The sequence below is a fragment of the Octodon degus genome, unplaced genomic scaffold (genome assembly GCF_000260255.1).
Source record: "Octodon degus isolate 3935 unplaced genomic scaffold, OctDeg1.0 scaffold00032, whole genome shotgun sequence".
In the NCBI taxonomy this organism is placed as follows: Eukaryota; Metazoa; Chordata; class Mammalia; order Rodentia; family Octodontidae; genus Octodon; species Octodon degus.
The window spans coordinates 3,528,551-3,542,413 of NW_004524608.1; the positions used below are offsets into that span (position 1 = coordinate 3,528,551).

The following is a 13,863-nucleotide window of genomic DNA, read 5'->3' on the forward strand; positions in this document are numbered from 1 at the left end:
GTCCCTATGCTCTGCTAAGCTTGTTCTAAGTAGGTGCTTTAGACCACTGAGCCATCTCACCAGCCCCCAGGTCTCACTATTTAGTTCAGACTTTTTTTTTTTTTTTGGTGGAACTGGGGATTGAACTCAGGCCCTTGCACTTGCTAGACTGGTTTTAAACTCACTATGTATCCCAGGCTGGCCTCAGACTCATGGTGACCCTCCTGTCTCAGCCTCCAAAGTACTGGGATTATAGATGTGAGCTACCACACCTACCTGCACAAATTCTATGATGGCTGATGCAGATCTCGAAGTTGGGTTCAGGGAGGAGTAAGGTTCCTGAGGACAAGGAGATATGGGAAAGTGACGAGAGAGGCTGGGGTGTCTGCCTCACCGCTTTCCCTCTCCCCGCAGGCACATCTCCCACTTCATTCACAACGTGCCATTCCCCTCCCCACAGAGACCCCGCATTCTGGTGCAGGTGATGCTTGCATTTGGGGCTGGAGGGGTGGGGGTGGGGGTGGAGGGCGCTGGCAGGGCTGCCATCAGCCTCCTGACGTGTAGTTCCTCTGCCCTCCCAGATGTCTCCCTATGACAACCTACTCTTGTGTCAGCCTGTGTCCTCGCCCCTGCCCCTCAGGTATGTGCCCAAGCTCGGAGAGGACTTTTGATGATGGGGGAGCTAGGGGGTGCCAGGTGGGTGGATGTCACTGTGGAGGTGTCTGAAGAAGAGTCTCCAGGTGACCCGCTCTCCACCCTGCCATTGCCCGCAGTGGCGCCAGCTTCCTGCAGCTGCTGCAGAGCCTGGGCCCGGAGCTAGCTGTCACGCTGCTGCTGGCTGTGCTCACAGAACACAAGCTGCTGGTCCACTCCCTGCGGCCAGACCTTCTCACCAGTGTCTGCGAGGCCCTTGTTTCAGTGAGTGCCATGCTGCCTGGCCCTCCTTGCGCAGAAGTGCTCCTTTTTCCATCACTGGACTCTTCCCTGGGGAGAGTCCTCAGACAAAGGGGTCCTCCTCTCCGGCCCCGCCTCCCCTGCTGTTGCCCCACCCTTACTTGAAGGTTCTCCCTCCCTGGTGCTTCAGATGATCTTCCCACTGCACTGGCAATGCCCCTACATTCCGCTGTGCCCCCTGGTGCTGGCAGATGTACTGAGTGCCCCTGTGCCCTTCATCGTGGGCATCCACTCCAGCTACTTTGATCTGCATGATCCACCTGCTGACGTCATCTGTGTTGATCTTGACACGAACACACTCTTCCAGTAAGAGGCACCTGGGTATCATGTGGGGCTGTAAGGATATGTGTTGGCATGTGGACTGCTGTTGGCTCAAAGGAGCATCAGGCAAAAAGTGGGAGAGGCTAAAAAAAAAAAAAAAAGTGGGAGAGGCTCTCAAGTTTTGTCATCCTTGTCCCTGTGTTTGTCTCTCAGGACGGAGGAAAAGAAGCCCCTCTCCCCTCGGACCCTGCCCCGCAGACCCTACAAGGTTCTGCTGGCAACACTGACAAACCTGTACCAGCAGCTGGACCAGAGTGAGAGACCTGGGTGGGCGGGAGGCAGGAGGTACCATTATTTAGACTTCCTGTGAGGGAGCCCCCTTCAGGCCAGAGGAGTGAGGGCCTGGTGGAAGAGAGGGTTCAGATTCCTAGTGAAGCTAGAGGCCAGGGCAAACTGCATTGCTGAGCTCTTGAGGAAGGTCCAACATGTCACTGGGGAGGCTCGAAGCTGTTACGTGAAGGTGATGGCCAAGGGCCATCTGGAGGTTGGAGACAGGAATGGAGACTTTGGTGTGAAGAGTGGGCTGGGGCAAGTGCTGTGGGCCAACCCCTGACTCTCAGGCATGCTTGGACTCCAGCTTATACAGGACCTGAGGAAGAGGCATCCCTGGAGTTTCTGCTGACAGACTATGAGGCAGTGTGTGGCCGTCGGGCTCGCCTGGAGCGAGAAGTCCAGGGAGCCTTCCTGCGCTTCATGGCCTGTCTGCTCAAAGGCTACCGGGACTACCTGCGCCCGCTCACCCAGGCCCCCTCCGAGGGTGCACGTGATGTGGATAACCTTTTCTACCTTCAGGGTAAAAATGGCTTGTCTGCTGGGAGGGGGTAGCCAGGGACTGGGAACCACTTGGTTGCTGCTTCTCCTTTCTTCAGTCAAGGGGACTCTGATTGGCGCCTCCTCCTTTGATTCTGAGGAGCCAGATGTGACACTGCTATCTGAGAGCCTGACCCCAGGGTGCACATAGTGACCCATGGCAAAGCTGCTCCAAAGTGAGCTGCCCTGGGGCCGGGGAGATGGCTCAGTGGAACAAGCACTTCCCTAGCAAGTGCAAGGGCCTGAGTTCAATCCCAAGTTCCGCAAAAAAACAAAACAAAACAAAACAAAACAAAACAAAACAAAAAACCAAAGTGAGCTGCCCTTGGAGAAGCCCTTGCCTGTGACAGTGGCTACAGAAAGGCCAAAGTGGGTGGGAGGAGGCTGAGGGAGCATGGTGCTGGGGAAGTTGAGCTGGTCACTGGGCCTGTGGGGCATTTGTGCAAGAGGAGCCAAAGAGGGGGCCGGTGAGATAGCTCAGCAGTCTAAAGCGCCTGCTTAGGCAAGCCAGCAGGGACCACATTTTGATCCTGGGTACCACATGCTGCACCAGCCCCATCTCCAGGGTAGGCTGAGCTGGTCACACACAAAAAAAGAGGGGCCAAAGAGATGGCTGCTCTGATGGGCATGGGTCCTGAGAAGACAGGGAAGGGATGGCTGTGGAGAGAGCCCTGCTGCCACCCTCTCCTGACCCTACTCTTGTCCTTGCAGGTTTCCTCAAGTCCCGAGAACGCTCCAGCCACAAGCTATACTCCCAGCTGCTACACACACAGATGTTCTCCCAGTTCATCGAGGAATGCTCTTTCGGCTCTGCACGGCATGCTGCCCTTGAGTTTTTTGACTCTTGTGTTGACAAGGTATCAGGCATTCCCCCTTCTCTGTGTTCACCCTACCTTCTCCCAGTTGTCTCTGTTCCCCCGGGCCACTGGAAGCATAACTCTGGCGCCCCCAGAGTTATGTAGGGCACAGCCTGCACAGCTGTGCCCAACCTGCTTCGTATTCCCACTCTGCCCATTCCTGCTCCATCTCTTAGCCATGCAGCTAGACTCTTCTCTGTGGATGTGCTTTACTGGGGAGCCCCATCTTCTGGACACCCTGGCTTACTGTGTACCCAACTCACATCCCTTGTCCAGGTCCACCCGGAGCTGGAGAAGCCTGAGCCCACACCCTTAGTAGAGCTGGAGGAGCTCTCAGGGAGTGAGCTCACTGTCTTCATCACGCCCCCAGAGGAACCCCCAGTACCAGAAGGCAGCGAATCCACTCCCCAGTACTGGTGAGAGTCTCTTGTCCCTTCACTAGTCCCCAGGCCCATGATCTTATCAAATCAAAGTCCAGTTACTTGGCCATGTACACACAGCCCCAGATGTCTCCTTTTGTTCTTGCAGCTATGATGGATTCCCAGAGCTTCGGGCTGAGCTCTTTGAGTCTCCTCAAGAGCAAGCAGGGGCCCTACCTGTGCCAGGGCCCACCCGCAGCGCCCCCAGCAGTCCTGCCCCTCGCCGTACCAAACAGGTAAGCAGCTGGTGGGCCCCACAGGGCAACTTGGCTCAGGCAGGGGGCTGCTGCTTCAGTTTTTTTGTTTGCAAAATGGGGGTCCTGATGGTGCTCACGCCATAAAGACGTTTGGACACAAAAAGCACATATATACATTCGCCATTGTTACCATTGTCATGGTTGCTGTCATCATCACCATCTTTGTCTCCTGAGCACTCTGGGGACCCAGGGACAGACTGCCTTTTCCTGGGCACCTGCCCATGCTGAAGGACAAAGCCTCTCTGCTCAAGGCCCCTGGTGGGGTTGTACCCTCTTCAGAACCCCATCCCTTGCCTCATCAGAGTAGTCTCTATACCAAGGAAGCTGCTGCTTCTCCACATTTATACTTCTCTCTCTTTTGTTCCTTTTCATCTACTTCCCTTTCCTTCCATTCCCTTCCCTTCCCTCCCTTCTTCTTTTCCTTCATTCCTTCTTTCTTTCCTTCTTTTTCTTTTCTTTCTGTACTGGGAGTTAAATCCAGCCCCTTTATGCTGAGGTATATCCTTAGCCTTATTTTAGGTACAAATCGAACTTAGGACCTTGCATTTGCCAGGCAGGCACTTGTGCCACTGAGCTGAATCCCTGGCCCACCTTGTTTATTTTTTATTTTGAGACAGAGTCTCACTAACCAGGCTGAACTCAAAACTTTTGGTCCTCCTGCCTCTGCCTCCCAACTTGCTGGGATGACAGACATATGCTACCTCCAGCTTCCCCAGGCTGATTATTATTATTATTATTATTTTATTTGGTACAGGGTCTCACTATGCAGCTCTGACTCATAGTGATCCTGCTGTTTTCAGCCTCCCAGGTACTGGGATTACAGGTGTGTGCCACCATACTTGGACTTGGTGGCTGGCTCAGTGTGCCCAGAGGTGGGGCTGGCCTGGCATGTGGTGCCGAAGATCGAACCCTGGTCCCTGCTGTTGTCTAAGCAGGTGCTTAGTCTGCTGAGCTATCTCACTGGCCCCCCAGGCTGTTTTAAGACCTGCCACAGCACTGTCCTCACCCTGGTGTGCCTCGGTCCCACCTAGGAGATGAAGGTTGCACAGCGGATGGCACAGAAGTCAGCGACGGTGCCTGAGCTATGGGCCCGGTGCCTTCTGGGACACTGCTACGGGCTGTGGTTCCTGTGTCTTCCTGCCTATGTGCGCTCAGCCCCTTCCCGAGTCCGGGCACTGCACACGGCCTACCATGTGCTGCGTGAGATGGAGAGCCGCAAGGTGGTGCTTCCTGACGAGGTAGGCGGCCATGCTGCCCACACCTGGGCAGTCCTGAGAGGGAGACTTACTGGAAACTAGGGAAGGCAGAGGGGATCCTGGAGCAGGGCACCTGTAAACATTCAGGAAGGAAATGAGTATGTTCCAGGTATAGCACAGGACTGCAGGAGGCAGGGGCAGGAGGAAGGTGCCACCAGGGCCAGGGAAGGGGCAGAGAGCAGGGCTTGCTGAGACTCGAGGAGCTGGGCTACAGTGGGTCTCTGTCACCTTGTGCCTCTCTCGGCCCAGGTGTGCTACCGGGTGCTGATGCAGCTCTGCTCACACTATGGGCAGCCTGTGCTGTCTGTGCGTGTCATGCTTGAGATGCGGCGGGCGGGCATCGTGCCCAACACCATCACCTATGGTTACTACAACAAGGTACCTCTTGGGAGCAAGGTGTGTGTGTGGGTCGGGGGACGCTGTTCTTGGTGATGGGGTCTGTGCAGTTCAACTAAGTCATGTGCCACTGGCATCCACTCTGTTCCTCGGGTGCCTGAGCACTGGCATTTGTTGTTATTTACTTATTTTTCTAAATTTTATTTTAGGATCCCTGGTTCCGCAAACAAACAAACAAACAACAACAACAAAAACCCCAAAAACAAAATTTTATTTTAGGGAAGGGTCTACAGGGTGTTCAGGATCTCACTACTAGATTGGACTTGTAATGATCCACCTGTTTACAGCCTCCCAAGAGCTGGGAGTACAGGTGTACACCACTATGCCCAGTCTCATTTGCCGTCTCAGCATGCCCGGAGGCGGGGCTCGTACAGCAGGCTGGGGATCGGCCTGGCCCCTGTACCCGCTTGCAGGCACTTTAATCCACTGAGCTATTTGGCCAGCCCTCTCAGCACTGAGATTTTATTTTTTTTATTTTTTTGGCGGAACCAGGGATTGAACTCAAGCCCTTGTGCTTGCCAGGCAAGCGCTTATTCTACTGAACCATCTCCCTGGCCCCAGCACTGACATTTAAAAAAAAGTTTTTGTACATGTTTGCCATCCAATCTCTTTCTGTTATTTTTTTGTTTCTGAGACAGGGCTTTACAGAGTCACTGAACTACCTACACTGAGTTTGAACTTGCAGTCTTCCTGCTTCAGCCTCCCATAATGCTGGGGTTCTGGGCGTGCACCGCTGCACCTGGGCTGACAAGTTTTTTGTTCATACTTGACTACTTTCTCATTCACAGTGACTGACTAGAGCTAATAGTGTTGGTCAAAATGTCAGACACTGCTCCAAAGGCACTGTGCAGCATGGACCATTCTATCTCTACCAGGGCCCATGGAGAAGGATGCTCTTCCTTATCTTTTTTTTTTTTTTTTTTTTTTTTCAGAGCTGGGGATTGAACTCAGGCCCTTGCGCTTGCCAGGCAAGCACTTATTCAACTGAGCTATCTCCCCAGCCCCACTCTTCCTTATCTTACAGATGAGGTTGCAGAGAATTTATGCCTTGCCAAAGGTTCCACAGTGAACAAGTTAGATAGTTAGAGCATGAGCAAAGGCAAATCTGCTTCCGTTTGTTTAGAAATAGATTGTATTTATAGTGCAAGCTGGCATCAAACTCATGGATGCTTCTGCCTCAGTTTCCTGGGATTACAAGCTCGTGCGTGCATGTGATTATTCCTGGCCTTGTCCCTCTCCCCATCAGTACTGGGGATCAAAGGCTTTACCACTGAGCTACATCTCTAGAACTTTTTTTATTCTTTGATTTTTATTTTGAGATAGGGTCTTGCTAAGTCACCCGGGCAGGATTACAACTTGCAATCTACCTCCCTCTGCCTTTCAGAGTCCTGGGATTACAAGCATGTGCCTGACTAAAATGAGGGAACTTCATAACCAAAATCTGAGATCGCTTCTACAAAGCCCTATCATTTATTTTGTTTTTATATCTTAAATTTGTATTATTTTCAGCCCTATAGTTTAGGAGTAGTAGGGTTTGGATGCAGACTTTATCCGTGACTCCTAGCTTCAGATAGGTCCTCAGGGGCAGCAGCTGGTGTCTGTCTTTCTCCTTCCTGGCTGAGCCAGGCAGGCAGGCTGTTTCCAGGGGAAGGTAGACAGGAGATGAGCATCTGGTTGGGTCAGTAGTGGCAGGAGCCACACTGATGGGCACCGTGTCTGGCAGGCTGTATTGGAAAGCAAATGGCCCTCAGGCACACCGGGCAGCCGCCTGCGCTGGGCCAAGCTCCGGAATGTTGTCCTGGGAGCTGCTCAGTTCCGCCAGCCCCTGAAAGACAGGCGGCAGCAGCAGCAGCAGCAGCAGCAGCAGCAGCAGCAGCAGCAGCAGCAGCAGCAGCAGCAGCAGCAGCAGCAGCAGCAACAACAACAGCAGGTGGCAGCTGCCCAGGAGGCAGGCAGCTCCCAGACAGGTGGGTGGGAATGGGGACACTGGCATGGAGGGCTGGGGCTTCCTCGTAGCTGGCATGGGTTTCTGGGAATGGGTAAACTACACTATGAGAGAGGGCCAATTTCTGCCTGGAAGACCCTGCAAACTCAGGTCCACCTAGGAGCTCTGGTTTGGAAGAGGGGGTTGGGTTTCTAGCTAACATTTCTGCACCCCTCCCTCCCTCCCTCCCTGCCTCCCACAGAGTCCTATCTGCAGCGCCCTTCCCCCACTCGCCCACTTCAGCGCCAGACCACTTGGGCTGGGCGAAGTCTGAGAGACCCAGCCTCACCCACTGGGCGACTGGTGAAGAGCGGCAGCCTGGGAAGTGCCCAAAGGGCACAGCCCACAGTGGAGGCTGGCGTGGCCCACAGTGAGTGCCCTCATCTGGCCCACCCTGCTGTCCCCTTCCCCCTGCCCACAAGAGAGGAAGAGCAGGGCCAGGGTGGAAGGGTGGCGCGCGGCGGTGTGAGCTGTACTCAGCAGGGACCTTGCCTAGCACGTGGCGGTCATGGAGGGGTTGTGGAGTCAGAGTCGGCACACCCAGGCATTGCGTCTGCTCAGGAAGAGGCAGCTGGAGCAGAGGCAGAGCTCCACTTTCCTCTGTCGTCCGATTCTCTTTGTCCTGCAGTGATAGAGGCTTTGGGAGTTCTGGAGCTCCGGGCATCACCTGTTCCCTGGCACGATGGAAGTCTTTCAGACCTGAGCCTGACTGGGGAGGAGCCGGCACCTGGAGGCAGCCCAGGGGGCTCCGGCTCTGCCCTGAGTGCACAGTCCACAGAAGCCCTGGAAGGGCTGAGCAGACGGGGCTCCAGGGCTGGCGGGAGCCAGGAGGAGGGGGGCACCCCCAGGCGAGGGCTGGGGGCCCGCCTCCAGCAGCTGCTCACGCCTTCCCGACGCGCCCCTGCCTCCCGTGTCCCTCCACCCGAGCTGCCGCCCGACCTGCCTGCCCCTGCCCGCTGCAGCCCCAGGGACAGCCTCCTGCGGCCCCGGGAGCGCCCCGGATCCACTGCCTCCGAGGTAGTTGTGAGGGGAGGTTGAGGAGCCCGGGGGAGGGCTGCTAAGGGGGCACCGCCTGGGCAGGGATGAGAGAACCAGCACGTGGGCGGAGACAAACAGGGCTGCTGGCTGAGATTTCTCTGTCCTAGCAGAGCTCGGCCTCCCTGGGCAGTGAGTGGGACCTCTCCGAGTCTTCTGTCAGCAGCCTGAGCCTCCGCCGTTCCTCAGAGCGCCTCAGTGATGCACCCGGGTCCCTCCAGCCTCCCTCCCTGGAGGTGAGGACAACTCCACACATAGCATACACTGCATATGCAAGGGGGGGGGAGGGCGGTCAGGAAGCGGCTGTGGGCAAGGGGAGGGGCCCGGTGGGGCTTTGGGGATGAAGGAAGAGCTTTGGAGGGGCCCTGGAGGCCTGGCAGGGCCTACTGGCTGCCGTCCCCTCTCCCGCAGATTCTGCTGTCCAGCTGCTCCCTATGCCGGGCCTGTGACTCCCTGGTGTACGATGAGGAGATCATGGCCGGCTGGGCACCCGATGACTCCAACCTCAACACAACGTGTCCCTTCTGCGCCTGCCCCTTTGTGCCTCTGCTCAGTGTCCAGACCCTTGACTCCCGACCTAGGTGCCCACAGGAGGGCAGTGCTGAGGGTGGTGGGGAGGTGGCAGTCCAAGAGCTGACCCTTTTGCTGTCCCCCTGCAGCGCCCCCAGCCCCAAGCCTGCCCCTGCTGGTGCCAGTGGCAGCAAAGATGCCCCTGTCCCTGGGGGTCCTGGCCCTGTGCTGAGTGACCGCAGGCTCTGTCTTGCCTTGGATGAGCCCCAGCTCTGCAATGGGCACACGGGGGTAAGGGCTGGGTTACAGGGGTGTAAGGAGCGGGAGTATGTTGTCTTCTGAGGGGAGCTACAGGGGCCAAAAGATGGGCATTGAGAGGGAGGGGCTTCCTGGGAAGTGCTGGGCCTGACAGCTGAGTGGGGAGACTGAAAAGTAGCCCATGGTAATGTTTATTGCTGTGTGCTTGACAGGGTACCCCCCGGCGGGTCGAGAGTGGGGCATGGGCATACCTGAGCCCCCTGGTGCTGCGCAAGGAGCTGGAGTCACTGGTAGAGAACGAGGGCAGTGAGGTGCTGGCATTGCCTGAGCTGCCTGCTGCCCACCCCATCCTCTTCTGGAACCTTTTATGGTATTTCCAACGGCTGCGCTTGCCTAGTATTCTACCAGGCCTGGTGCTGGCATCCTGTGATGGGTCCCCACGCGCCCAGGTTGGTGTCCCCATGTGATCCCTGCTTCCTGAAGGCCTTCTCCCTGTCTCTCAGCTCTTGGTCTCTTAGCCCTGGCAGTGTAGACAGAGCCAAGACTGTGAAGCCTACTGTGCCTGGTAGGACTCTGGCCCTTGAACTCTAATACTCGGCCTCAGTTTTGTCGTCTGTAAAATGGCCTAAGTGCTGACTTCACAGCACACAGCACAGACAGCAGATGTAGTGGATGCCTGGTGCCCATAGAAGGATGTATTAATTAATATCTGTCTTGTCCTCTCATCAATTATTTATTGAGCATCCTTTAGGGTTTTTTTTGGTTTTTCTGGCAGAACTGGGGCTTGAACTCAGGCCCTTGCGCTTGCCAGGAAAGTGCTTATTCCACCAAGCCATCTCCCTAGCCCCAAGATTTTTTTTTTTTTTTTTTTTTTTGTGGTACTGGGGATTGAACTCAGGACCCTGCGTTTGCCAGGCAAGTGCTTATTCTACTGAGCCATCTCCCCAGGCTGAGTATCCTTTAGGACTTTAGGCAATTTTCAGGGACTAGGGGTATAGCAGATTATAAAACAAAAGTCCTCTTTCTGACCAGCTCACATTCTGTCCTTCCCCTCGTGTCCTTTGCTGTGTGCTATAATGTCCCTCTGTCTTGGGACATCGCCTCTGCATGTCTTGTCCTCTGATCCCCACTCTATGAGCCTGTCTTCCCTTTCTACTCTTGCAGGCCCCATCTCCCTGGCTTACCCCTGACCCAGCCTCTGTGCAGGTGCGGTTGCTGTGGGATGTTCTGACTCCAGACCCCAACAGCTGCCCACCCCTGTATGTGCTCTGGAGGCTCCACAGTGAGTCTGGCGTTTGGCCCAAGGATGGGAGGGCAGGGTCCCATGCCTGGAAGGCTCAGGAATCCCCGTGACCTTCCTTCTTTCTCAGGTCAGATCCCACAGCGAGTGGTCTGGCCTGGCCCAGGCCCTACATGTCTCAGCTTGGCATTGTTGGAGTCAGTGCTGCGCCATGTTGGACTCAATGAGGTGCACAAGGCTGTGGGGCTCCTCCTGGAAACTCTGGGTCCCCCTCCCACTGGCCTGCACCTGCAGAGGTATGATAATGCTCCTGTCTGAGTGCTCCCTGACCTGTGCTGGCTTCAGATTCTTCTGTCACTCACCCTCCTGACTCCGCAGGGGAGTCTACCGTGAGATCTTGTTCCTGACATTGGCTGCTCTAGGCAAGGACCACGTAGACATAGGTGAGGAAGTGGGCAAGGGCTGGGGAGCTTAGGGATTGGGACCAGGTGCGACAGGCCCGGGTTCTAATGCATTGGCTTCCGTTTTATCTCCTAGTGGCCTTTGACAAGAAGTACAAGTCCGCCTTTAACAAGCTGGCCAGCAGCATGGGCAAGGAGGAGCTGAGGCAGCGGCGGGCGCAGATGCCCACTCCTAAGGCCATTGACTGCCGGAAATGTTTTGGAGCGCCTCTGGAGTGCTAGGGACCCTGAAGCTTCCCTCTCCAGCCTGGGTGGGGAGGTGAGCAGAAAGGAATCTAGAGATAAGAGGATTTCTTATCCCCTTCACAGAGAGTGGAAAACAGGCTAGGAAGCCTGTCCAGCCACTGGCCTCCAAGCATGAGCTGCAGGAAGAAGGACCCACTGTTACCAAAAGCCACAATTCGCTATCTCCAGTCTGCCCCATCTGTTCATGCTGATGTTGGGGGAGCCCTGGGGGAGTTGCACAGCTCTGTTCCTCCCCTGTTCTATTCCAGGCACTGGTCTCCAGGGTACCCACAGATTTGCACTGCCCTGGTCAGTTTAGAAGTTTTTGTTTTAAAAAACAACTGGAAAGATACAGAGCTGCTGAGCCTTCTCCCGAAATGGGAGCAAGGGATCTCATTCCCCACCAGTGATGGCCCCTCATCCCTGCCTTGCTGAAGGAGCCCCTGGCTCTCCATGCTTTTCTACTTTAGTGTTTGTATTTTATTTTAAATTATTTATTCTGGAGCCACAGCCCCTTGCTTGAGGTTTTTACAGAGTAAGAAAGAGAGGGAAGTGGGGCTCATACTTTGTAGCTCCTTGAAAGCTGGGCAGTGGGAGCTAGAGGGCTTGCAAGCTCTCCTGCGAGGAGCTGAGGCCTCTTCAGTCGCTCCTGTCCACTCTGTCCTGGGGAGTGACTCACCCACCCAGGGCCCTGACCAGTGCAATAAGGATTGTTCCCTGTGAAATTTTGTTGGATGTAAATATAGTAAAAGCTGCTTCTGTCTTTTTTCCTTCTGCCTCTTGTTCCTTGGGTCTGGGTAATAATGAGGGGTTGGAGGAGGGGGCTCTCATTTTCTCCTGGCTGCATATCCTGTTTGCCAGCTTGTCGTCCTTAGCAGCCTTCAGGTACACTTTGCTTTCTCCAATCATGTGTGGTCGTAGCCCCTTGGGGAAGAGGGAGTTCTTGGAGCAGGAGGGGTGAATCTGGTCCTGACTGTGGCGGTGCCAGTCTGTGTGCAACTTCTGATCCTCACACACAATCACCCCCTTGTCCCACATCTATAACCCGTACAAAGGCTCTGTTCTCTGGGGGCCCTGAGCTCATCTTTGCCTTAATTTCTCCTCCTTGTTGTGCCCCACAATTTCTCCAGCACCTCCACAAAGATGACAACCGTCTCTCCAGTAGCTGGTGTTGGTGGCCTTCACTTATCTTGGGACCCTGGCCATCACCCTTGCCTGCCTCCGTACTCTGGTTGCAGATGGGAACCCTTCCCCCCCAGCATCTCAGGCTGGGAATAATACTGAGAAGGAAGGGGCAGGAGCTTGAGGCCTGCTGCGTGCGAACATTGGGGAGACAGGCATCATTTCTCCGGTCTCTTTGGCCTACTCCAAGTTCTCCTTTTCCCGTGTATCATAAAATCAACACAGGAAACAACTCACAGAGCTGCGAAACCAATTACTGAAGGGAATTAGCTAAGGACAGAAATGCCTTCGGGAAGGAGGGTGTGAGTATCAGTGAAGCAAATGTCTTACAGGAATTTTTAGTGCCAATTCTAGAGGGGTGGGTGTTTATGAATGAAGAGAGGGGTCCTACTTTTTTTTTGTTGTTATGTATTTAGGACAGGGTCTACAGGGTCTTACTACATAGACCGGACTCCTAGTGAGTCTCCTGTTTTCAGCCTCCCAAGCGTTGGGATTACAGGTGCGGACCGCCAAGCCCAGTCTCAATTGCCAGCTCAGCACACCCCATGGGTGTGGCACTCCAGGGATTGAACCCCGGCCACTGTGCTGTGCTTAAGAGGGCGCTTTAGTCTGCTGAGCTATATGGCCAGCCCATGGGTCCTGCTTCTGATGGCTGAGATCTTCCAGGCAAAAGACCCTTCCCATCTGCACTTGAGCATGGTAGGATGCTTTCCAGAGTTCTAAAGGAGTTACAAAGAAACCAGGGAATCCAGGAAATGCTATCCATCTGCCTCCTTAGGAGATACACTTCTGTTTTTTTTTTTTTTTTTGTGGTACCAGGGATTGAATTTGGGACCTTGTATTTGCCAGGCAGGCACTTATGCCTGCTGAGCTGTCTCCCCGGCCCTTAGGGAATACACTGTTTTGAGGTGATCCTGTGTCACTCAGCTTCTGATCAGACCTAACTTGCCAGCCTCAACCACTCTATCATTTAATCAGTAGGTCCCTCATTTTCCCTTTCCTCTCCTCCTCTTCTTTTTCCTCCTCTTTTCCTATCACTTTTTTCCTTCCCCTTTTCATTTTTTCTTTTCTTTTTCTTCCTTCTCCTTTCTCCTCTTTTTTTTCTTCCCCCTTTCCTCTCTATTTTGAGATAGGATCTCACTGTATAGTCTAGGCCGGCCTTGAACTATGTTGCCCAGGCTGACCTCAACAGTGATCCTCCTGCCTCGGCCTGCCAGAGCGCTGGAATCATAGATATGTGCTACTCTGACTCTCAAGGGTCTTGCAAGGGGCAACCTACCTTTTTTTTCCTTCAGTGCTGGGGATCAAACTGAGCCTTGTGCAAGCATTTTATCACTGAGCTACGCCTCCAGCCCATGATGGAGCTGCTTTTTTTTTGGCTAGCTCAGGCTGTGTTGAGGGCTGGTCTGGTGCAGCTTATGGAGCTGGGGATTGAACTGTGGTCCCCGTGCCTGACTGAGTTTGCCCAAGAAGGTGCTTTAAACAACTGAGCTAATCACAAAGCCCCTTTATTTATTTATTTTTTTGCTGGGTCAGGCTGCCTTAAGGGTGGGTCTGGTAGGGCAGGTGGAGCTGGGGATCAAACCGTGGTCCCCTGTGCCTGACTGAGTTTGCCCCAGCAAGCACTTTAAAGAACTGAGCTGGGCTGGAGAGATGGCTCAGTGGTCTAAAGCACCTACTTAGAACAAGCTTAGCAAAGCATCAGGGACCGCGGTTCAA

General features: G+C 54.5%; 1 protein-coding gene across 2 annotated transcripts in view; it reads left to right on the forward strand.

Annotated features, from left to right (window-relative positions):
• Dennd4b (DENN domain containing 4B) overlaps positions 1–11,732 on the forward strand; it is a 16,937-nt gene extending 5,205 nt beyond the window's left edge. For both annotated transcript variants that reach the window (XM_004629830.2, XM_023713722.1), the window contains exons 7-28: positions 394–460; positions 561–619; positions 753–897; positions 1,064–1,239; positions 1,408–1,508; positions 1,832–2,047; positions 2,776–2,921; positions 3,198–3,337; positions 3,450–3,576; positions 4,629–4,835; positions 5,103–5,231; positions 6,973–7,216; positions 7,436–7,603; positions 7,862–8,250; positions 8,382–8,504; positions 8,680–8,849; positions 8,928–9,069; positions 9,249–9,485; positions 10,201–10,318; positions 10,407–10,572; positions 10,655–10,719; positions 10,814–11,732. In XM_004629830.2, coding sequence (XP_004629887.1) covers positions 394–460; positions 561–619; positions 753–897; positions 1,064–1,239; positions 1,408–1,508; positions 1,832–2,047; positions 2,776–2,921; positions 3,198–3,337; positions 3,450–3,576; positions 4,629–4,835; positions 5,103–5,231; positions 6,973–7,216; positions 7,436–7,603; positions 7,862–8,250; positions 8,382–8,504; positions 8,680–8,849; positions 8,928–9,069; positions 9,249–9,485; positions 10,201–10,318; positions 10,407–10,572; positions 10,655–10,719; positions 10,814–10,959 — 3,481 coding nt within the window. In that variant the 3' untranslated portion in view covers positions 10,960–11,732. The remainder of the gene's footprint in view (positions 1–393; positions 461–560; positions 620–752; positions 898–1,063; positions 1,240–1,407; positions 1,509–1,831; positions 2,048–2,775; positions 2,922–3,197; positions 3,338–3,449; positions 3,577–4,628; positions 4,836–5,102; positions 5,232–6,972; positions 7,217–7,435; positions 7,604–7,861; positions 8,251–8,381; positions 8,505–8,679; positions 8,850–8,927; positions 9,070–9,248; positions 9,486–10,200; positions 10,319–10,406; positions 10,573–10,654; positions 10,720–10,813) is intronic.
• Positions 11,733–13,863: the final 2,131 nt, after the last annotated feature.